The 25,174-nt window shown below is 36.4% G+C and overlaps 3 protein-coding genes and 1 long non-coding RNA gene across 5 annotated transcripts in view; 2 read left to right on the forward strand and 2 right to left on the reverse strand.

The window, feature by feature from the left end:
* The window catches only part of LOC136257452 (uncharacterized), a 226,695-nt gene extending 213,727 nt beyond the window's left edge, over positions 1 to 12,968 (reverse strand). The window contains exons 1-5 of one of the 2 annotated variants that reach the window (XR_010702010.1): positions 11,838 to 12,968; positions 11,640 to 11,789; positions 11,413 to 11,517; positions 11,091 to 11,155; positions 10,880 to 11,031 (exon numbers count right to left, since the gene is read on the reverse strand). The gene's annotated coding sequence lies outside the window, so the exon portion shown is untranslated. Of the gene's footprint in view, positions 1 to 10,879; positions 11,032 to 11,090; positions 11,156 to 11,412; positions 11,518 to 11,639; positions 11,790 to 11,837 lie in introns of those variants that run through there. The other variant, XR_010702009.1, reaches the window with a different exon arrangement.
* A 36-nt stretch (positions 12,969 to 13,004) lies between these two features.
* LOC136257454 (uncharacterized) lies at positions 13,005 to 21,002 on the forward strand. Its single transcript, XR_010702011.1, has 3 exons — positions 13,005 to 13,075; positions 15,479 to 15,514; positions 20,802 to 21,002. It is a non-coding gene; the product is annotated as an uncharacterized lncRNA (long non-coding RNA).
* Positions 21,003 to 21,419: 417 nt separating this feature from the next.
* Positions 21,420 to 21,979, reverse strand: LOC136259367 (uncharacterized). Its single transcript, XM_066052861.1, has 2 exons — positions 21,960 to 21,979; positions 21,420 to 21,918 (listed from the first exon to the last, which is right to left on the reverse strand). The coding sequence occupies exons 1-2, from the start codon at positions 21,977 to 21,979 to the stop codon at positions 21,420 to 21,422; spliced, it is 519 nt and encodes a 172-aa protein (XP_065908933.1).
* Positions 21,980 to 22,458: 479 nt separating this feature from the next.
* On the forward strand, positions 22,459 to 23,175 carry LOC136259368 (uncharacterized). The gene has a single exon (XM_066052862.1). It carries the CDS (start codon positions 22,459 to 22,461, stop codon positions 23,173 to 23,175), a length of 717 nt encoding a protein of 238 aa, XP_065908934.1.
* The last annotated feature ends 1,999 nt before the right edge of the window (positions 23,176 to 25,174 follow it).

Genomic DNA, 25,174 nt, shown 5'->3' on the forward strand with positions numbered 1-25,174 from the left:
GGAGCTATGTACAATGCATTTTGAGTGTTCTATTGCAGTTTGCATTTAACTGACTGCTCTATTAGGGATCATCGACTAATTTTCAAGGAATTAAGCTCCATAGTTTGAATTATCCACCTAAAATGCTGGCATTATGCTGGGATTATGCTGGGATTATGCTGGGATTATGCTGGGATTATGCTGGCATAGCACTCCAGCCTATTTTGCTTTTCATTGTGCTGGAATATTTGATGCAGGCCTAATTATTTTACACTGACATAAACTCTTCAGCTGCTAACATAGCATCTTCAAAAGTGAAATGGTATCAGCATCACTAAAATCCCTGAAACATGTACATGAACACCTACATACTGACTGTACTGTACAATATGAAATGCACACACAGGTAGAAAGGCAATATATTTAGCGTATTTTGTAATCTCAACATAATAAAATTACTCATGAGAAATCTCTTTTATGAGTTCACACCATGGTACCTCAATTAAAGTGGTGGCATTGTCAATATCTTTTGTCACTAATGGAACTGGTATAGTTACTGTGACAGCTGGTAAGCTTCTGTTGCTACCAGAAAATATTAATATGCATGAAGTACATTCTAAATTGCTGTGTTTACTGTACACTACTAGTAAAGCCACCTATTGTAAATGATGTAATATTATTGAGGTGCACAACTTTATTAGTGTGATCTTATGAAGGTACCTAGTTATACCCATCATACTGAGGAGGTGAAGAAGTACTCCTTAGTTATATACATTTGGGACCTACTTGATATAGCCATGAGGTGGTCTTATTAACGAGGTAATTAAGTACACCTTATCTATTTTTGGGACCTTTTGACATGTTCATTGTAATGAGATCGTCTTATTAATGATGCTAAGTGAACTATTTGCTGTACGTATACTTTGCTTAGATAGTTGTATTACTGCATTAGTGGTTCATACTCAATGCACAGTGCATGCAGGGGTACAGCAGCAAGTCGACTCACAAAATTAGGTATTGATACTCCTCCAATGGCTACGATTGCACAAGTTGGAGTGGATCCACTGATAATGGCAATAACTGCCATCAAGAAAGCTGTGAGTGTATTTTACGCTCTAAGTGTCTGTAAAGTACATTTGTTACATTTGTGCACATTATATGCTCCACTTCTCCAGTAGGCATATAATGTGCACAGTACGCCTCATAATTTTTTGGTTTGAAAATGATCTTGACCAGTTGTGAACTCTCTAATTGTGTCTAAAAGGCAAATAATGTGCAGAAATCAGGGGCGTAGCCAGGGGGGGTTCAAAGGGTTTGGACGAACCCCCTTTTCAGAGTCAAGTTTTTTAAATCGTGATACTGGTTAACTAGAACTGAATTAACTTACACAAATCCACTGAAATGGGTAGCTACAGGTCTTCAGGCAGAGGAATTCAAGTACCTCTACTCGCTATTGCGAATGAATTTATAAGAATACACATGTTTACACGTGTACACGTGTTTACATGTGCACACCTACGAAATTCTATACTTAGGGCAGAACCCCCCTTTTGGAAATCCTGCCTACGCCCCTGGAAATTTAAAGAATGCATTTTCCGTCGATATTTGGTAGAACTGTAATTCATCTAAATTATCTACAGTATGTAATTTATACTGCGCACTACACTGATCTATATACAGTTACTTTTATTCTAATTGAGCATCACTATTATACACTCCAGGGGCGGATCCAGACTTATAGAAAGGGGGGGTCAAAAATGAACTGAGGCACTACATTGTCTCTGGTTTGATAAGGCGAGACCTAAAAAAAAGGTCACGGCCAGCTGGTAATAGCTGCCCACCTCACCAACCACGCATTTATAGCTGATAAAGTACATAAAAATCCTTAAATAACTCACTACACACTGTTCTACTACTGTGACTGCTTTATTAGAGTGACTGCTCTATTAGAGTATCTCGATCTTGGTATACTGAAAATTTTTGGAGGGGGGTCAAGAGCCCCCTTTGACCCCCCCTCCCCCCTGTATCCGCCCCTGATACACTCATACAATATAATACTGTGTAAAGATCTTCTTTTTCTTTGGATTGTTTATTATGTGTGTTCATGTAGGTTGATAAAGCAGGATGGAGCTTGAATGAAGTTGATCTGTTTGAGATCAATGAAGCATTTGTCTCACAATCTGTGGCCATACAAGACTTGAAACTTGATGTTGAAAAGGTAATATGTGTAGTCTGTCTGTGTGTTCTGGATGTTTAGATTAGCTAAATGTATTGTGTTGAGAGTATACAGTAAAAGCTAATGTACTATCACTTTGGGACACATGCATACATCATTATTTTTTTTCATATACCACCTTAGTGTCTAAGTGTGATCTGCAGTACTCTGTGGGTTTTGTGTTGAAACTGACTGGGCTCAAACAATTATGAAAACTAACTAGTTTTACAGAAATGATGAAGAACACACATTGGATAGTCAGCAATGAAGCATGGGTGGTAAGGCTTTACAGGTCAGTTAGTGATTTAATTGACATCACCAGTTAGGGAACACTACCTCCATGAACCAATAACCTAAGAGAAAATTAGGGCGGGTATTAACTACTGTTGACAGCTATATTCTGGCTACCATCTAGGTTTCAAATATGATATGTTCAAAATTGTACCCAAATTGCTTTCAGGACTTTCCCGAATTTTTTTGTTATGCCCTTCAGTGTTCCCACTATCCTAGGTTAGCAACGTTTACGGTTGTCTTGGAACATTTTATAATCAGTGAATGCTCATTAAGGTGTTTCACTTTTTATTAGAGAGTATCGATCTAAGGAGCTATGTACAATGCATTTCAGTGCTCTATTGCAGTTTCCACTGACTGCTCTATTAGGGATTATTGAGATATTTTCATGGAATTAAGCTCCATAGTTTAAAATAGGCACCAACCTATTATGCTGGCACAATTTAGAGCACAATAGGTGCTTTGAAGCATAATGTTAGTATAAGGGTTAGATTTTTGCCATACTGATTGTTATTGGTGGAAAAGATTGACATACTTAGCTACTCTATTTGTAGCCTTGTGTACTTTCCTATACATTCTTTTCACACACAAAAAGAATTAAAGTTATATTGGTGTGTAGCCTTATTAACATAATCTAAATATTTGACATAGTCAGCTGCTAAATGAATAATTTTTAAATGGTTATAATAACTTTGAACAATTTCTTGCAAGCCAATAAAGTTATCATTATCCATATTTATAAAGTGTAAAACTGTTAGTTAAACATGAAGGTTGATGCAAAAAGTTTGAACATAATGTTATTGTGAGCATAATAGGTAAACGTTTAGAGCACTGCACAAAGGAAACGCATAATAGGCTGGTGCTTAGTTTGAAATATCCACCTAATGTGCTAACATTATGTTGGCATAGCACTTTAGCCTATTATGCTATGCTGTCATATTTGACACAGGCCTAATCAAGGCCTGGAATGAGCTGAGAAGAACTCTGTTTGGATACAAAAGTCTAGAACAATTTTTTAATAAACTGGACATATTATATGTATGATTGAGTTTCTGTAAGTTGTACATGAATTATAACAAATGAAATTAATAATTATGTATTTTATGACCTCTTTGTTACAGTGACCATATCAAACTCGTATGTTGGTCCCATATCTATTTGTACTTTATTACTTACAGGTATACGTATGTTTGAGAACTACAGACTAACCTACTTTACATGATCATTATAGCTATTGTTGTAGTGAGGTGAAGAGCAAGCAACGTTTTATTTCATCAACAGCTGAGATAACAATAATATGTGTTGAATGCCAGTATGTTGATATACTCTGCAGTGTGTATACAGCTTGACTAGTATTATTTAGTAACAGGCTATAACCGCTATTTGAACTCAGACAGGTTCAAGCTCCATCCTTCCTTACAATGTACTATTTGACACATGAAACAATGGGTATATTATTAACAAAATGTATAATAATCTTATACAGTAAGTCAGTGTGTGATACTGAATGCTCAATTTGGCAAATTCATGAGTGTATGTGTGTGCTCTATTAAAGTGAATAGAATTTAATGGACTATAGCAATTTGTTCACTGTCTATATAGCTAGCTAGCTATATCTCATCAAATTAATTAAATTATGCTGTATGTTTTTTATTTGTAGAATAGAGACATAATATCTACTGTACAGCTAGGGTGTAGAATATGCTAACAACTTTTTGATGGCAGTTGTTGTATATACTGATTTCCATTATTGGTGGGTTCACTCTGACTTGTTCCCATGACACAATGTTAGCCATTGGAGGAGTATCAATACCTAACTTTAGGAGTTGACTTACTGCTACTACCACTACAGTTGCTCCTCCATCATTCATCCCTATAAGAAAGATATATAGTGTACGTTGCATACAACATGTATGACCCATATGTATAGCTTGTCAGTGATAGTGGCATAATATACACATCACTTTTAGCAGCCTGTTATGCCATACTGTAGTGCTAAAAAATTCTGCCTATTATGCATCTACCTTAGTTCCATGTAATCATCTTTTGTATTATGTATTCTCCAAAAGATAATGCACTTGTGAAATGTATTATTATTGCTCATTAATAAAAGCATAGCTCAGCTAGTTGTTTAAGGAACATTTAGTTGCTTTAAAAATCTGATTAACATTTCAAGTCAGCTTGGCCCACATACACTAGCTCCTACAATACAGCATGCACTAGAGCTGTATGCATAGATTGGGGTTGAATCAGGCAGCCCAGGACATGGTTGTATGATGTAGGTGCGAAGTGCGGCTGTGTCTGCCTTAGTGAGGAAGCTACTGTTAGTAGCTGCTGCATTATGTCTAGCACATTCTGAGCCATATCAGACAGCACCTGACTGCTCCCATTCCCTGGGTTGCCAAGTGTGTTAATCTTTGTACATTTAATTTGTGCTAGAAAGTATTGTTGCATGAGGATCTGGGAATGCTATAGACAAGGATGGGTGGGTGTTTAGCATATTTGTGATGGACACATTTTGACAGGATGATTCAAATAATACATAGCACCCCTGAGTAGGGGTTGCCAATATGCACATGTGCTACTGTATTGAATATTATTGATGTGTACAGCAATTATATTACTGGATTTTGATCCCATGCCTGGGCTTCCTTGTCAGTCGATCTTTACAGTGGTTGATTAAAACAGTCATGTTAATGAGTCTGTTCTCTATTAGAGTGTTCTGTGACATAAAAGTTTCAGAAGCAAGGATGAAGGATTTATGATTTTTGCAAATATTGAGACTTATTATAGCATTCATTATATACTTAATATATCAAGGAACCTTATAACTGTGACCTATTTGTGAAAGATCCACAGATATATCATTTTTATGATGTGTAATCAAGGCATCACACTTAATGCGATGTACTCTGTAGTCCATTGTATGAATATGTGGTATTTAGGTTGCAGACAGGTGGTGCCAGTATAATTGTGTCCATACACTGTGGACTACATCCTTAATTTCTACTCACAGGTCAATGTTAATGGAGGATCAGGAATGCGTATAGTAGCAGCACTCCTGTATGGTATAAGAGGAGAAGTGCTATGCTACAGTATGAAGAGTGCGGCTTTGGAATAGGGGTAGCCATCTGTGTAGAAACATTGTGAATAATTTAGGACATGTAGTAGCAATATTTCTGTATTCTCTACAAAATCTTGAGACAATCCAGACAATTGCATGCACGTCTGACCGAAATGCAGTTTGTCTGGACATATTTGTTCCATTATGGCATTAGGAAGAAGCATAAAGAGTTGAACTGGCATGTCTGTTTATTCTGTCAACGATAACAATAATTTCTAGAAGATTAATTCTTACCAGCCAAGGGTGTGACTACAATAATGCTAACCTTCTTCTGTACTGAAACCACACAACAATATTATCTACATAATTATGTGAAAATAGTATTATATACCAAAACAGCAAATCATGTGTTGTTTTATATAGCTATATGCAAGTGTACATGAAAGGTCTTAATCCTCCATGTGTTTAATCTGACTAATCTTGTTTTGCCATGTCATTGTATATAGCTGTATAACAGAAAGACCATATTGACAAGCATCATCTCTTATATCTTAAGTTCTCACTGGAAACCACCAATAATGTTCAAAAATGCTGAAATAAATCACTCATTTTGATAACTCAATGTGCAGGGTGGATCCAGGAGTGCATCCAAGCAACAAGTGTATGTCCAGCCAGCTAAAGGGAGGAACAGGCATGCCCCTTCACTATATCTTTCAAATGAAAGCTAAAATAAAAGAAGCTTCATTCAAGATCAAAATATTCCAATAGAACAGTCAAACGGATCCAGTTATGGATTTTTCTCCTTCTACATCTTCACTTTTCTACGGACCTTCAGCACTTGTGCTGTAAAGCATTAATAAGTAAGTAGCTACTTCAGTAAAACTGTCACAACATGCAACCCTGCAATAAGACTAAGGACATTAAAAAATATAATGAACATATGCGTCTGGAAAGAACACAAGAATGTGCGTTGAGCTACGTATAGTTGTTTTTCATATCCTAGCAATACAATATGTACTTCATGTCCATCAAAGTTCACATTATTTTTTGGTCATAAGCCACTCAAGAATTCCCCACTGGCTCTAATTCCTATAAGACATGTTTAACAAAAGCAATTCAGAATGCTACAATTTAGATACGTATTTGCACATTAAAACTATAAAGAAAATGTTATAACTTATGAGGGCTGCGCACGCACCCTAAAGTAAACCACTGTTCCATCTACCTCTTTCCACTTATAAGTAGAGCAGCATATATTATAATAGCACCAAAAATTGAGCATTTTGTGCACTTTGTGATACAATTATCAAACTTTCCACACAAATTGTGCTCTTGTGAAGTATGTTTTTTGATATATTGCCATCATAGATTTGACCTTTGGTGACCTTGACAGCCATTTGTCCATTGAAAATTAATCATTTTGTCATTTTCTCCCTGAAGCATTATTTTACACTGTTAAAACATGGTATCAAATTAAAGGTGTTGATCTAAGATTTTTGTTTGAAGTTAGTATCTCATTCCACAACAAAGTTATGATCATTTTTATAACTCATAAAATTCTTTGCCCTGTAAATTACTAATGGGCAAGTGCTTCATAGAATTTTATGGTTAATATAAATGATCATAACTTTGGAATTCAATCACCTATTGACTTCAAATAAAAGCCAAGTGTTTTGTTTTAGCAGCACCTTTAATTTGAAACTGTGCAAAATGATGCCTCAGGGAGATAACGACACAACAATGAATTTTCAATACAAAAATGTATGTGTTCTTGAGTGTAATAAACCTTCAGTGTTTGTTTATGTCATCATGTGTGATGGTTCACAAAGTTTAGCATAATTTGTAAGTTCATTTAGACAGTGAATTATACATGAAATCTATGTTTCTCCTTTGAGCAGAGACCACTAACATTTTAACTTAAGTACCTGCAATAAAGCAATAATAATCTTGGCGACAGAATCAATTGCATTTTTTATTACCATGAACGTGATATGCCAGTCTACAAAACAGTTACCCCTTTTGGTTAAAGTGATTCATAGAACAGTTTTAAAATTTTTGAAGTCAAAAGCTGCATGTTTTACAAACAGCATAGTCATCACACAGCATAATTATATTAAATTTTTATATTGCGTGTAATACTGTGCTATCATACTGTACACACATACATACATACATCCAATAACAGTTGTATCTATAAACTACACATTTGATTTGATATATATATTTAACCTCCCAATCGGCTACAGCCATTCTTCTTTGTCCAGAGTAACACATCACATACACATAGCTAAGTAAACACCAAAACAATACAAAAACAACCAAAGACATATCAACACAATTACAAAACAAAAAAAAAAGACTATATACACAATTACAAAAGTAACAAAAGACTACACACACATACAATCAATAATGTAAGGCAATGCTGTCTACATAGAAACCAACTTTTAACAAAATAAAATGCTGATTGAGATTCAGCGGTTGAGTGGTAATTATCTACATAAGTATATACGTAGACAGAATTGTCTTATTTCACTTTTACCATTGTATGTCAAAAACGTATACAGTAATTCTATACAAATATCTATCAAATAAGTGTCAAATATTAATAATGTTATTGTATTCATCAATTACAATAGATTACAGCCAATAACACTAATACACAATAAAGGAATTGAAGTCTTTGAATTACTGTTGACACAGACAGCCATTTGTAGTTAACTATGTTTATTACAAGAATTATTGTACTGTTAATTGTTAAAAGTATTTCTGTAATAAAAGATACAATAACAATCTTGGCGACAATATTACTGCTAATATATTTTTACTAGATGATAAATTATGTCACTCATGCATTTGATAGTATTCATTTACACATTACATGCCACATGAAAGTGAGAAAGGCCACTACAGTTAATAATTATTGCTATCAATTTGATATGTTAAAAATACCTAAATGCGAATATTCTGTGTAGTAATAGATAGTTGCTTCACAACATCAAAACCCTTCTGTCAAAGAAGACCCCCTTTTATGTCAACACCACACTCTGGGCTATGCATGTGCTGCCTTGCCTTTTTTGGTTTCTTAAGAGTCAGTGAATTTACAATCCCCTCAGAAGGCTCATATGACCCATCTTGCCACTTATCACTTGGTGGTATTGCACTTGATAAAAGGAAAAAAACCCGGCTACTACAACTGTTCCTAAAACAGACCCATTCAAACAGGGTGTCACAGTGTACATGGGTGCCACTGATAGTGCGTTCTGCCCAATAAAGGCAGTTCTCTCATATCTGGTGAGGAGGAGCAGCCAGCCAGGTCCACTCTTTATCACAAAGGAAGGAAAAGGTTGGAGTAGAGCTATGTTTGTGCAGGCCTCATCTTTATTGGCCGACCTCAATTTAAGCAAGCATTGCTACAATACACATACATGTAGCTTCCACATAGAGGAAGAAACCTCTGCATCACTAACAAAAATGTCAGATGCTCATATACAAATGCAGGTCGCTGGAGAAGCAATGCATTTCAATGGTTATCAGACCACCTAGCCTCCCAATGAACTAGAAAAAAAAGTCGCAACATACTATATATGGACAGAATCAGCTTTAGAATTGTATGCCAAGTATAAATATGTTGTGTACTGAAATATCTAACAAACAAGTGTCATGCAGATTATAATATTGTATTCATCAATGACAATAAGATTACAGCCGATAAAGCTATCACACAATAAAGGAATTGAGGTCTTTGATTTACTGTTGACACAGACAGCCATTTGTAGTTAACTATGTTTATTACAAGAATTATTGTACTGTTAATTGTTAAAAGTATTTCCATAATAAAACAACCTTGGTGACAGTATTATTGCTATTAATTAAATTTTGCTAGACAGTACATTTGTCACCCATGCATTGCTATGTCATGATCAACTTTTATAGTATTTGTTCAAACATTCTACGTGCCACATGAAAGTGAGAAAGGATAAAAACTTTATAGGTATTTATGTTATTGTCATCACATTGTTTATGCTAAACAATATCTACATTGTTTATGCTAAACAATATCTACCTAAGTATGATACAACTATTTTGTGCAGTAATAAAATACTGTAGCATAAATATTAATTTGATATATGTAAGCTAGGGTGTTCAAGTTTTAAAAGACATGTACGTATCACATGAAATTTTGTGTTTATGGAATTTACTCTTTTTAGTATGCTTTTTGGTTTAATAACGTACACACATGGCTATTGTACTGGATTCATCATGTGATGTACTGTAACTCGATAAATAAAATTGTCATTGTAAAATAAATTTATAATAGTCATTTGCTTTCTTTTTCTAGTAAGCCTGATGGCTATACAAAGCTAGATAATCAGAATAATATGGCCCAGAATTGTCACAAATTTCACTATATAGAACAGCCACTGAAAATAATATGCCTTTACTATCTCGCTAGAATGCTAAAACTACATACTCTGCTAAGTGAAATGTGCATGGACTTTATCAAAATACTACTGTGAGTTATTTACATGTAGGGCCAGTTTTGCAATATTAGTCCTGGATTATGCAACATCTCTCAATAGATTTGTATTGCGTTATGTGATAAAAAAATCTTTAGGAGTCGTCATCATAGTTTACTTGCGACCTCGCTAAAATAAAAAAAAGTAGCCATCGCAAAATAAAAAAATAGGCGTATTTCACTTTATTTCTCTACCTTATGTTACAACTACTGTCACGTTATACCAGTCAACATAGCCGTGTTTGTACAGTCCATCTAGCACTGACATTATCCAATTCTGGTTTGCTTATACGTGTATTTTCTTCAATCAAACCTCTAATCTCTACAATAACTTTTAAAGACACAACATGGACACAAACTCTAATGCCGGATAAACAAGATGTGACAGCGTGCTGAACCGTAAGTTCCCTAGGGATGGCATTTTAAGCAGAAATCTTTTAAATTCCATTTAGTGCCACACCCCATGCAAGTGTTTATAAATCGCCAGATGCCTTATGGTGTGAAGAACAAAGTCACTAGCGAAGGTGCTTTAAGCATACTCTTCAATTCTCTATTTACATGTAATTTTTAATAGATTAACCACAAAGGCTGGTAAGGTGAATACAAAAGGTAACAAGCCTTTAGGGGTTACCACCTCTATGTAGTGTGTACCATGGAGCTTGTGTTGTGGCTTTCGTTAAGTATTATGCACACACAAATGGTGCAACAAAATTTTGTGATGGACTGCTCGAATGTGGTTGGTGGTGTTGTGGCTCGAATGTGGTTTGTGGCCGTGTATAAGTTGGGGTTGTTCCACACAACTTACACAATATTCAAATTTCATGATGGCCATGAAAATTTCTTGCAATATGGTAAAGATACAACAATGTGTAACAACGTTAATCAACATCACATCAAGACATTACTAAAAATAGTTCAACAATAGTGATGATCTCTTGTATGTCAACATGACGATACTGAGACCTGTAAAAGAATAAGCAGGCATTGAAGTTAACCTTAAATTAAACACTCATGCAACTGACTTGGAACATCGGTTGCAACACCAAAAACACTTGTTTCAATATCTGATAACACAATCCAGCAGGCACTGAATTAAAAAGGGAATGTGCAAAAAATCAATATGCCAGGCTGTACCAATAATAGGATGGATAATCAAAATGAACTAAAAAATATATATATCCCATATGCAGGGTAAGTGAATAACAGAACTGTTGGGTAAGCATGTAAACCAGAACATTAGGACATTAGTCAAACAAAAGTACGCTATCACAACTTGGTCACTGATAATTGATAACCACAAAAAGAACAATTGCAATAATACAATTCCTCTGAATGTCAACTGACCTGAAATTCATGACACCTCTATCTTTGTTCCTGCATGGTCTCAACTTACATATGTACCATGATCACATTCAACTGCTAGTGGATAAACCGGTATGACCAGATGGCCTGCAAACACCAACAAGCAGGTGTTAATTACAATACACATAAAGCCTGGAATATGAAAAATATTATAAAAGCATTATTCCACACTGATATAGTAATAGATTATAGGATGTTGTGGAACTTGCCTAAACGTGTAAACTTGAACATGAGGACAACTGCATAATCTGGACACTTGGAATTGTCTGAACAAGTTGGTACTAATGCCATTCACTTCAACATTTTATTCCAGCTGGGTCAATCTCTTGTAACTGAGTAAAAAGGTGTTTATTTTCCACCTGCAACCAAAGTTCTACATTTCTGTGGTTGAGAGTATATAAACTGACCTGGAAAATCAGTATGCCATAGGGGTATGGAAATGGTTCCTTTCCTTCTGTTGTGACATTACTTGCAGCTGATTGGTAAATGACCATTGTGTCCCCGTGGACCCCAACAATGAGTGCATCAATAACTTCACAAGGGGGTGTCACGTCGGCTCACGCTGTAGGTAGATCTGCGACCGCGGTCAAAGTCTAGACTGGGGAAAATTTCACCTTGACCCTTGACTTGCAGCGTTTATCGTCTTTGACCTGTGACTTGCACGGTTCTTGTCGAACTTTGACCTCCACTTATTTCTCTATTTTCCTATACGCACCTGCGCTTGTAACCTAGTATAATATTTTCTTAGTGCGTGCTACCAGCAGCTGGGAGAGAAAAATCATTATAATTACGGCGAAGTGCCTGTTGGAGCTTTAAAACATCTTCTTGGAGATCCTTACTTCTTGTGAGTTACGCATAATTCCGTAAACTTGATAATAGCTACATATAGTTTTCGATTGTGGGTTTCGAACCTTCCGTATCGTCTTGACCCTTGACCCACTGTAAGAGCTATTTTGTGGCCTTGACCGTTGACTTAGAGTTTGACCGCGGTCGCAGATCGACCTATAGTAAGAGCCTGAGTGACACCCTCTTGCCTCACAAGTTGGAATGAATTTCCTTTCAACATCTGGTGGACAGGTCCAAACACGGTGAAACAGTGTGTGGCGATGTGACACGTTGCACAAACTTCACTCCTCGATTCGTTAGCCTTCAAGACCGGCATACCGTAGGCGGGGAAAGTTACGCGTGGGAAAAGTTTCGCGAATTTCACGATTGCAGTAGCTATCGCGAAACTTTTACGCCGGCTAGTTTCTACATGCTTGTATTTGTACAGTAATAAATTAGTGTGCAAAATCAGCATCGCGAAACTTTTCCGCCGGTATACAAAGTAGAGTGCAATTCGCGAAACTTTTCCCACGCGTAACTTTCCCCGCCTACGGTATATCATAGAGTACCTCAGTATTCTTGACTCTTACTTCTTCAAGCGATGTAGTTTCTCACGAGGGGTTCGAGTTTCTCGTTAAAGTCGAGCCGATTAAAGTACGCCTCACCATCCAGTTACATTCTTAACCATTCAATATAAAACCACGTATCACGTGTGTCCGCTTAAGGTAATTAGGGACTTTCCACGAGATTTCCCCTAAATAGATCACGTCTTAGTTGTCAATCCAGTGGATTCTGGTGGTATACATGGTTCAACAATGCGGTAAGTGTAGTATAAGCTGTCAATTTGTGCACTGCTAAACTAAGTGTGATAAGCGTACTTGAGGAAGGGTCTGGGGGACGAGACTAATGTTTTGACAGTAGTTGATGATGGCCAGGCAAAGAACTGCGTGAAGAACTAGGGAAAAATTCCCACCCTATAGCTCTGCCTAGGGGCATTAACTAACATTATCTACAGCTACTGTATTATGTTGCTGATATGTACATCCGGGCCAAGGATAAAGGTGAAAGTAGTAGTAAGGCTCGATCATATTATTCTGCTGAACAGGCAAGGGAGTCTGGGACTCTGGGGGCATGCTCCCTCAGGAAAGTATAAGTACTACAACTTTTTAGTTTTAATTGCTTCATCAAGTATAAAAAATTCAGTCAAAAGGTGATGATCGAGGCTCTAGTCTTATGCACTGGTTGGAGTGGTTGCATCGATACTGCACTGTGACATCCTTGAGGGGTTAGTGCTGGCATTGTCCATGGCAATACTATTCCATCTCCCCGAGTCTTGATGATTGAGTCCTCCATTCCTTTCTTTGCTGCTCCAATCCTGAAGTTGTGACCACAGTCAAAAGGTGGTGATCGAGGCTCTAGTCTTGCATCTATACTGTACTGCAACACCCTTGAGGGGTTAGTACCGGCATTGTCCATTCCATCTCCCATATACGAGTCTTGATGGTTGAGTCCTCTATTCCTTTCTCTGCTGCTCCAATCCTGAAGCTGTGACCACAATATTAAAAAATGGTTATAACATGATAAATTATTACGATGATAACAATTACAATATGTGACCGGGCCTGTGAAAATAGGGCAAGTGGGCGCAAACTACGTGCCACCACATAGCATCTCATATCTCAGTACTGGGATAGAATATTTTCATTCTGTAACTTGTATTGTACTGCAAACTTCAAGTAGACAATTTTCATGTGTCCACATGCCCTATTTTCGCGGGCCCGGTTACATATATGTATTTATAGCTGTGTAGCAACTGTGAACTAATTAGGCACTTGCAAGTTTAATTAGGTGTCTGAAGCATTTAACATGCACAGATATGAGATATATTCGTCACATGCAGTGAAGACAAATTTACTCTTAGAACAGTCATACTACACTGTAAATTCATACTCCCGAATTTACGGTGTTATGAAACAGTCGTTATTATTGTATGGATTTTATTGATTCTCCAAGATAATATGTGACCGGATTTGCAAAAACGTACCTTTTTCACACAAAAAAATTAGACCCATTTTTTGAACTTTAAAGCTTCATAACTTTTTGATCATGGCATATAATTGCTTGAAATTTTCAATGAATGTAGTTATGGTATCTGGCTACATTTTGATACTTAGAGCAAGTTAATCAGTATAAGGAGTCCAGTGTTAAATCATTTTATGTGCTGGTATGTCAAATGTGTGGAAAAGGTACCTTTTCGCAAATCCGGTCACATATTCTGCATTAATGTTAATTGCTCATTTCCAAAAAAAAACAACCTTTTAAACCAATTGTAGAGTCTATCACTGACAAAAATTTGTGATATCCACCCCAAAAACACCTTCGCTGTAAAAAAGGCGCGTCCAAGAAACTACAAGTACCTGGAATCCAATGTAAAAAAGAAAAAGAAAAAACAGCTCAGCTGAAGTGAAAAGTAACTGGTAACTTAAAGAGCTGACATCTGAAGCGGACAAGAATACAACTAACTACAATTACTAATTTAAAAGTTTAATCCATGCAAGAACACCTTGGCTATATAACAGGTGTGTACATGAAAGTAACTGGCAACTGAAATAGCTGATATCTGAAGCGGCCAAGAATGAATGGTCATATACAACTAATTCAACACTGAACCTTTATAATTCAGCTGTGTTCTATACTCACTCTTGCTGCATCCTAAAGTAATTTCTTTTAGCTCTAATTGGCTGGTAATTTGGCCACCTTTTTTTGCTCTATTATACTGACTATTAAAAAAGGTGGCCAAATTACCAGCCAATTAGAGTTAAAAGAAATTACTTTACGATGCAGCAAGAGTGAGTATAGAACACAGCTGAATTATAAAGGTTCAGTGTTAAATTTTTGAATTAGTTGTATATGACCATTCATTCTTGGCTGCTTCAGATATCAGCCATTTCAGTTGCCAGTTACTTTCATGTACACACCTGTTTTATAGCCAAGGTGTTCTTGCATGGATTAAACTTTAGTAATTGTATTCTTGGCCGCTTCAGATATCAGCTCTTTAAGTTACCAGTTACTTTTCACTTCAGCTGAGCTGTTTTTTGTTTTTGTTTTTGTTTTTTACATTGGGTTCCAGGTACTTGTAGTTTCTTGGCCGCGCCTTTTTTACAGCAAAGGTATTTTTGGGGTGGATACACTTTACATACAAAGTTCTTTATTGCTTTTACAGGCACTGTCTAGATTTAAAAGATCATCAGGAACATGTGTAAGTGGGTACCAGAGTATATGCATACTGTACTTTAAATGGGAAGGTTCATATACTAAATTAAAGGATGTCTTTCTAAAAGTTTTGGTTACGATAAAAACAACATTTTGGTGGAATTGGAAAGCTTCACATACAGTACAGTAGCTAATGAAAATTTAGGCAGTGAGTTGCAGCCATGTTTTTCTTTGAATAAAAATTGTTGACATTATGACTTACTGGTATAGCTAGTACAATAATAATCCTGGCGACAACTTACATTAATTCATTGTTTGACTGTGAATTTGATAATATGTCAGACACTGTCTACAAAATGCCATCAAGTTAGCTTTAAAAGTTCATAGCTATAGGTTTTTAAATGTGAACTTTAAACTAGAATCATTATGATTTATGTTTTACTATACAGAAGAATGCACTTAGCTGTTTTAAACAGGAATTATTCTTTTCATTATAATATTGTAACGTTAATGGTCCAAAACATTCTCAGCATGCACAATAATAAAGTTGGCGACAGTATCATTGCCATTAATTTATTAGCTACACTTTTTAATACCATTCTTAGGTATTCCACCAATACATATGTTTGGCTACCTTGGGGATTATTGTTTAAAATGCGTGTAATTATCTGCAGACTTTGACTTCTTCAGAAAATTGTTGTCTATAAGCACAACTTATATACGTACATTCTATTATACTTATTGAATTTAAGCATAGTAGTAGTAAATGTGTTACCATGTACTCTTGTTGTAAAACTATTATCCAGTGTTTAGCATGCTGCTTCACATTGCTAAGTGTCACTTAGTATTTGGTTTAGACAGTGAGTTTTTATAGTACGCATGTGAATGTCGAAATCTATGCTGTAGTGGAAATTGTTTATCAGTAATAATGTAATAAATGATATTAAGGTTGATGAAAAGATCAAATTACATTTCAATTACTGTGAAAGTCATACATTTAGCTAGTTGACACGGTCTACAAGAATGGGTAACTATAAATATATAAGCAACAGTATACATACATATTAAGCTATAGAGAAAATCCTAAATAGAAGTTAAAACCATAACAGATTTACTCTACTCAATACGTAATGCAGTAAATAGCTAAGTGTTACAGTTACTGAGTAACTACGTACTATGTTATGTGTATACTCATACAAGACTTATGTATATGCCATGTCCTTCTAATCCTATAAACTAATGATACATAGCTGTGTCCATACTTTCAAATACATCTTTGTACAGTTAATCTCTTTTCATAAAATGTGTACCAACAATAGCAATAAACATTACACAGTGCAATTGACACAAATAAAATATCCTATATATGTGGGCATATGACACTATTGCCTAATGTGTTACAACTATTATGCAAGTATAGAGTCAGAGATATATACCATTTGGAGCAAACAACACAACTCATAGCATAACTACTATCATAAGGCAGAGAGTCGCTAGAAGTTGATACACGAACAGGATATTTATAGTGCCAACCTCGATCACCTCCAGTTCCTGGAACTTGTTCCAGACTGAAGTCGATGCAGTCAAACACGGAGCTGCCCTCTTCACCATCATCTCCAACCATAATATAGCCATTATACTCAAAATGCCATCCAAATGGACACATGTAGTGGGAAGGTATCATCAGTGTTGTGGTCTTTCCTGGAACTTCACACACAGCACAAGGCATGTTGCGAGCATCAGCATGATCAAGTGTTCCAGTAGTTTGATATTCCACACCATAAACATACTCTATTCCTGTAGCACCATTTGTATAACGCATTGGATTTGGAGGCAAGCACATCATATTAGCAGGAGAACCATTTGTATCCTTATCACCTCCAACTGCAACTCCTTTGTAAAGAGTGCTAGCTCCGAAGGGACAAGAACTATTTCCCCATCTGGTGTATGATGTTGCTAGAGGTGGACACTCACAATTGGTAGCTTTCTCAGAAGACCTCTTTGAAATTTGGCTTGTTCTTGGCTTTGACATAACCTTGGATTCCAATCTTTGTATCTTAGCAAGCAGGTAAGAGACTAGTGGAGAATTTATATCTTCATCAGTGACTTCTGAAGTGACAGAAACAGCGAAGGCTAGGGTAGCTATCACCAAAGGGATGGTAACCTTCATTTTCAGACAAAATTAGCTGTGTGCAGTACCTCTCTAATCTGGTTGTAAGTGCACACTATGCAGTTCCATTTGTTCTTAAATAGTGATACATTGTATTTAGCAGCCAGATAAATTTGGCATTCAGTTATGCATAGTAGCAATAATTTCAAATGATTATACATACCTGTCTATAATCCAGCGTAGTTTCTAAAGACCATACACAGTCCATACACTGTAACAAAATACTTGCAGTTGGCATAATATATCGGCCACTGGTATAGCCATAATGTGATTGCGTACTATGAATATTCAACTTTGCATTTGTCTGTTATTGCTAATTAGCTTTGCAGTAGTCTCAGAAATAATTCTGCATTGCTGTAGTGATCACTGATTCACTGATGAGATAGATGATGCTCATGCACAACTGGCATCCTACTTTCAGAACTTGCTAGTTAAATGAAAAAGGTATCTAATCCAAAACAGCCAAGCTGTAAAAAAAGAGTGCGGCCCTCAAAAAGGCTATAGTGAAAAAAGATGTGAAATCCAAGGTAGCGGCCAAGAAATGGCTGTGGTGGTAGGTTAATGGTAAAAATTTTAATAACGACAATTCAGGTGAATTTTGTGCCAAGACCAAGCGGCACCAAAATTCACCTGAATTGTTGTTATTAAAATTTTTACCATTAACCTACCATCACAGCATTTCTTGGCTACTACCTTGGATTTCACATCTTTTTTCACCATGGCTTTTTTGAGGGCCGCACTCTTTTTTTACTGCTTGGCTGTTTTGGATTAGATTTCACCTCTTTTTGTATTTGTATACCCCAATGGCCGGCTTTGGGACTTTTTTAACCTATCTTTTTTTCTTTACCACAGGAAGAAGAAAAGATGAAGCAGATGTACTTTAAATATTTCTGATTTTATCAGTAAATGTACGAATTATATATATATATATATATATATATAATACATATATTTATTACAGAATGCTCTGCATGGTGGTTTCTTTGTAACTGAACACTCTACAAGGTGACTTCTTCTAGCTGCTCTCTCTACAGGGTGAATTGTTTGCAGCTGAACAATCTACAAGGTAACTTCTTCTAGCTGAACTCTCTACATGGTGGTTTCTTTGTAGCTGAACTCTCTACAAGGTAATTTCTTCTAGCTGATCTCTCTACAGGGTGATTTGTTTGTAGCTGAATTCTGTACAGGTGATTTATTTGCAGCTGAGCTCTTTACAGAATGGTTCTTTGTAGCTGAACTCTCTACAAGGTAACTTCTTCTAACTGATCTTTCTACAGGGCGATTTGTTTGTAGCTGAACTCTCTACAAAGTGACTTCTTCTAGCTGATCTTTCTACAGGGTGATTTGTTTGTAGCTGAACTGTCTACAAGGAAACTTCTTCTAGCTGATCTTGTAGCTGAACTCTCTATGTGGTGGTTTCTTTGTAACTGAACTCTCTACAAGGTGCTAGCTGATCTTTCTACATGGTGATTTGTTTGTGGCTGAACTGTCTACAAGGAAACTTATTCTAGCTGATCTCTCTACAGGGTGATTTGTTTGTAGCTGAACTCTTTACATGGTGGTTCTTTGTAGCTGAACTCTACAAGGTGATTTCTTCTAGCTGAACTATCTCTTTCCATAGTTGCATGAACTCCCTACAAGGTAACTTCTTCTAGCTGATCTCTCTACAGGGTGAATTGCTTGTAGCTGATCTCTATACAGATTGCTTGTTTCTAGCTGATCTCTTGAATTCTCTTCAGGGTGACTGCTCTATTAGGATGACTGCTCTATTAGAGTATCTCGATCTAGCACTTGCTACACCAAGTTGGATTTCGTGTTATAACCCCGTGGCTTTAAGTCTGATTCTTCTACACCATTGAAAAGCCTTTCTAAGATGATTACTCCATCTATACAGCGATTTTCAAAGCATTACCCCAAGCGGTTTATCTGGTAGGCGTGGCAAGCAGTCGTTTTCTTAATAGCTAATCTCGATTGCATAATTGTTACACACTGTTGGTTTTTTCGCTGGTTTTTAGCTCGACTTCTTTCAAACCACAAAATGTTTGAGGTTCAATAGTTAACCTATTCACCCACCAATTTTCAGCTTCTTCCCATAAGCGGTTTACCCTGTAGGCGTGACAACATATTGGTGTTATTTTTCGTGAATAATCGCTCATAACTCTTTGCCTGTTTATCGTATTCCAGCCAAAGTTGGTACAGAGATGCGCCTTTATACCCCCCTTCTGTGTGCCAACTTTCAAGGCAATGAGATATGGCGTTCTCGTTGTATAGCAGGTTTTGTAAGTGTGCGAAAAGAGTAAGAAGAAGAAAAAAAAAACACGAAGAAACTAAGCCAATTTTTGAAGTCGCATATCTCGGGAACGCTGGAAGCGATTTCGCTCAAATTTGGAATGTGGGAGTGCTGAAGTTGGAGGGCGTGTCCACAGCAAAAATCGTCTTGTTTCATCAAGGCAGTACAGAGCTACGGAGGTGCGAAAATTGCGTTTTCGTTCTTCCTGTTAATATACTCACGGGTGTTGCGCGCCGGCTTCTTGGGCCGCACGACACACTACCGTGTGTCTTGATAATAGAGTCTAGAATTGCAACATTAGAAACATCAGTCAGAAGCCTTAGGCATGCACATAAGCAAAACTATCCTCAAATTTGCATTACTTATATCAGGTGGCCGGGGAAATGTGCTTATAAATAGAGTATGGAGCTATTACACCATCAAGAAACACCAGTTATGTTAATATGCTCTGTTGCTTCTTATTACTCTCTCTCTTTTGGAGGCAGCTATATTATAATTATGTGTATGCATGGTATACATATAAAACGTGGTATCAACAGTCATGCATCATTCTGATGACTGCTATGCCATGCTTTACATGTGTCAAGTATGATAATGACCCCATCTCATTATGAATGACCATTATTATGTCTGGATGGTTGGTGTAAGAAATGGCCAAGTTATGGCTTGTACCGCAGTGTTGTTATCATGCAGTTGAAATAATTCTGATCTTGCGGGTAACAGTATATTGCTATTATTTTGTTGCTGACAATAATGTATCATTCTTAGACTTTGAATAATGCATGTTGTTCATGATTATTGTGAGATTGTTCTTTAAAATTATGTACACGTATCATTATAATACATACCTCTCTGTTTAACTACATGCTGTAGATCTAGGCTGTGGAGTGGAAAGATTTGTTACATCAATAACATAAATTCCAAAATACTTAGAAGCATTAATTTTGTGTTACTTTCATGAAATCAATAATACTATCTTAAATTTTTACTGTGAGAGCATCTGCATAATTATACAGGATGTATATTATATCAATCACCGTTCAGTAACAATAATTTTATTCTTTTTGAAGTACAGTAATATAGCTAAAATTAATGCTTGAAGTTTTGAAATGTATCAAATTCATATGCTACACTATATTCTTTGAGCAAGAACTGTTACTTATGCATGTAATTATCATGTAGATTATACACCATTAGAACAATTGTTGCAAAGCACTGACTACTGATCATAAATTGATGGAATAGCTATAATATTATAAAGCTGTACCTCTGTGATAAAACAGCTTAACCGTTCATTTTAACAGCGGCAGAAAATCATTTCTTATGTATGTATACATTATTGATTATATTCATTGTTTATGAACGAAAATATAATGCACACGATATCTATATACATTATTCAAGGTAAATTATGTGGCTATAGATACATCGTAGCATTTCGTGTGTCTGTATATCAAGTTGCTGGAGTTCTAGTTTGATTAGTGCAGTGAGCTACTTAGAACACACAACACAGGTGAGGGCATAGCTACCATCACGAGGCAGCTGACTAGATGCTGCATAAATTGGGTATAATTGATGGCTGCTGTCATCACCTCCAGTTCCTGGTATCTGTTCAAGACTTATGTCTATGCAGTTAAACATGGAAGATCCCTTGTGAGAATTATGTCCAGCCATAATATAACCACTATACTCATGACGCCATCCAGTTGGACACTCTTTGTGGGAAGGAATCATCAATATTGCAGTTTTTCCTGAAACTTCACATACTGCACAAGGCACGTTGCGGTCATTAGCATGATTGATAGATCCACCAGTTTGATACTCCACTGTATATGTTGGAATTGATCCTCCCAAATTGTTGGAAGGGCGCACTGGATCAGGAGGCAAACACATCAAATTAGCAGGAGTACCATCATGGTTGTAATAACCCCCTGATGCAACACCTCGATAAATGGTAGTAGTACCAAATGGACAAGAGCTGTTTCCCCATCTAGTGTATGCAACTACTGGAGGTGGACACTCACTACTGACAGTTTTCTTGTCACCAACATCTGAAGATCTCTTAGTAATCTGTCTTGTACTTGGCTTAGACTTTGTCATGACCCTTGACTCCAACTGCTCTAGCTTAGCAAGCAAATAAGACACTTGTGCAGAGTTAAAGTCTTCATCAGTGATCTCCAAGGCATCAACCAGAATGATGATAGCTAACATACAAACAAGAACCTTCGTCATAATTGTTATTCAGTTGTATTACAAGTGCAAGAGTTCCTGTCTATCAGGTCTTAAGTAGTCATAAAGATCTCATGCAATAGCACCCATACAATTTCCATTTACACATACTGTAGCAACACTAGTGTATTTACTTATACATAATGTAAGCATTAATAAACCCACTACTACAGTTGCAACCATATAACTGCATACATTACCTGCATGAGCATGTGTTATAAATGAGTACACTATATATTTCTATCACATTACTTTGGAACTGCCTTTGCCAGCCATACTGAATATCAGCAATACAAAGATCATGAACATTGTGGTAACAGCAATTGTCATTGTACTAATTGGAGCAACAGAGATTAAAGGAGATGATCAAACTACTGAACTGGTCTATTCTTTGCTAACCAAAGTAAGAGATATTGAGTCAAAACTCAGAGATGATGAAAGGATTAGAATAAGAAGAAAAACAAGCACAGTCCCTCCTGAAATGTCTACTAAAACTCCCAAAACAGCAACTTACATTAGGTGGGGAAATTCTACTTGTGGGTATGGAGCTATTACATTGTACTCTGGATATGCTGCTGGAGGGTATTTCTCCCACAAAGGATCACCTGCTAATTTGTTGTGCATGCCTCCAAATCCACAGTACTATAGTCCTTCCTCCAGTGGTGGTTCCTATATCTATGGAGCAGAATACCAAATAGGTGGTGTTAACAATCATGCTGATGAACGAAATATTCCTTGTGCTTCATGCCAAGCAGTTGGACGTAATGCTATGATAATGATACCATCCCATTATGAGTGTCCCTCTGGATGGCACATGGAATATAATGGATATATTATGACAAAACCACATAGCACTGAAGGAAGCTCAATGTACCATTGTGTCGACAGAGGCCTAGAACAGATACCAGGAAGTGCGGGAAATGAAGAAGGGCATCGATTGTATACTACGTTAGCAGTTTGTGGTTATTACTTTCCTTGCAGTTCTACTGAACTCACTTGTGTTGTATGTACTATGTAAAATTATTTTATCCTTTATAAACACTACTATGCATTTATTGTATATATATACTTCTGTTACTGTGACCTCTGTAGTTGAACTTTGAATTATCATTTACATTTATAAAATTATATGCTTGGTGTGTATTACTTTTAACTGGTGGTGTTCATTAGCAATGCTAATATTGTTAAAAGGTGTAATGGAATTGATATGCATTTATATGATCGATCTTGCAATTATTTAATAACTTTTATTTTAGGGTGCAAGCAGATGCATGATTATTGCAGATGAAATAGCTAGACCTAACTATATATATATATATATATATATATATATACATGATTATTAGCAGTAGTTTATTAAATTGACTAATGAAAATTGAAAGTACCTCCTGCAGGAGATTGAAGCCATATGAATAACAAGGTTAGTAGGGTATATATGACTTGATGGGAATCACTGCATTCAGTACCTACAGTTGCAATAGGCTCAGGAATAAAACTCTGAAATGAAGATTTCTGCTGTGTTTCCTTTATTGCTGGTTGCAGTATACATCACTGATGCTGTGAAGATACCTGAGGAGAATGATGCTGATTCACAGCTAGTTTCTTATCTACTTGCTAAACTGCAAAGGTTAGAGTCTAAGATTGCAGGGAACCCCAACATTAGAAACACCAGAGAAGTAGAACAGAAGCCTCCAGCAGACAAACAAAGCTGTCCACCAACTGCAGTTACTTACATTAGGTGGGGAAACTCTACTTGTGAGTATGGGGCTACTACATTGTATTCTGGCTTTGCTGGTGGTGGTCGGTATGACCACCAAGGATCTCCAGCTAACATGCTATGCATGCCTCCAAATCCACAGTATTACTCTCCCTCTTCCAGTGGCAGTTATTATGTGTATGGTGTAGAATATCAAATAGGTGGAGTGAACAGTCATGCTGATGACCGCAACATGCCGTGTGCCTTGTGTCAAGTGAATAATGCTAGTAGTATGATAATGATCCCATCTCGTTATGAATGCCCAGATGGATGGCGTAAGGAATACAATGGCTACATTATGGCTGGACATTACAATCAGCTTGGGAGTACCATGTACAACTGTATTGACAAAAGTCTTGAACAAATACCAGGAAGTGGTTCAAATGTAAATTCGCATTATTTATACACCATATATTCCCAATGTGGTTACTATATGCCTTGCAGTAGCACTGAACTTTCCTGTGTTGTATGTACATACTAACTGATTACATTGTTTGATATGTAACTTGCTTGTAACTTGCTTGTACTTTGCATTTGCATACAACTACAACTTTGTAAATCTCATTTTATTATTTTCGTTAAATATTGCAAAATTCTTTTCATATGAAGTACCGTGTAAATTATGTCTTAATGAATATTACAATGGAAATTACATCATATCACTTTCTTTTAACTGCACTTATACACAATATTGCGAGGGATGCACAATGGTGAAGTTATGCTATGATTTACATTAAGATGTAGACTCATTATGCCATAAGTAAAGTGCATGATTGCTTGTTGTATTGATATAAAGACATACTTGTGGTCATATCATCCAGTAGAATTGTAAAAACTGTGTCTATACACATGCACATACTATGTACAGAAATTGCAGAGACATAATATTATTATAGCTATGAAAAACTGATAGAGTGGTGTGGCACATCACCTAGAAATCTGATGAGAAATGCTCTAATAGAGGATATGCAGTATTTTACTTGCTTTATCACAACCAATAAAAACTTTACATCAAAAGCAGTTAAGCAGTTTATAATGACATGCTTAATAGAAAATATGAGCTGTGAGGGAAACTGTTATAGTATGTACACATTGAGCTGGATCCTCAAAAATATTTAATAACTTACTGATGCAATTACACACAATCTTGAAATTTGGCTCATTTGTAGCACTACTTAAGCTGCTAAAAATATTTCAAAATTTTTATAACCCCAGGGGCGGAGTCAGGAGCTGGCAAGGGGAGGGGCACAAATAAGCTAAG

This window comes from Dysidea avara, chromosome 6, assembly GCF_963678975.1.
Source record: "Dysidea avara chromosome 6, odDysAvar1.4, whole genome shotgun sequence".
Classification (NCBI taxonomy): Eukaryota; Metazoa; Porifera; class Demospongiae; order Dictyoceratida; family Dysideidae; genus Dysidea; species Dysidea avara.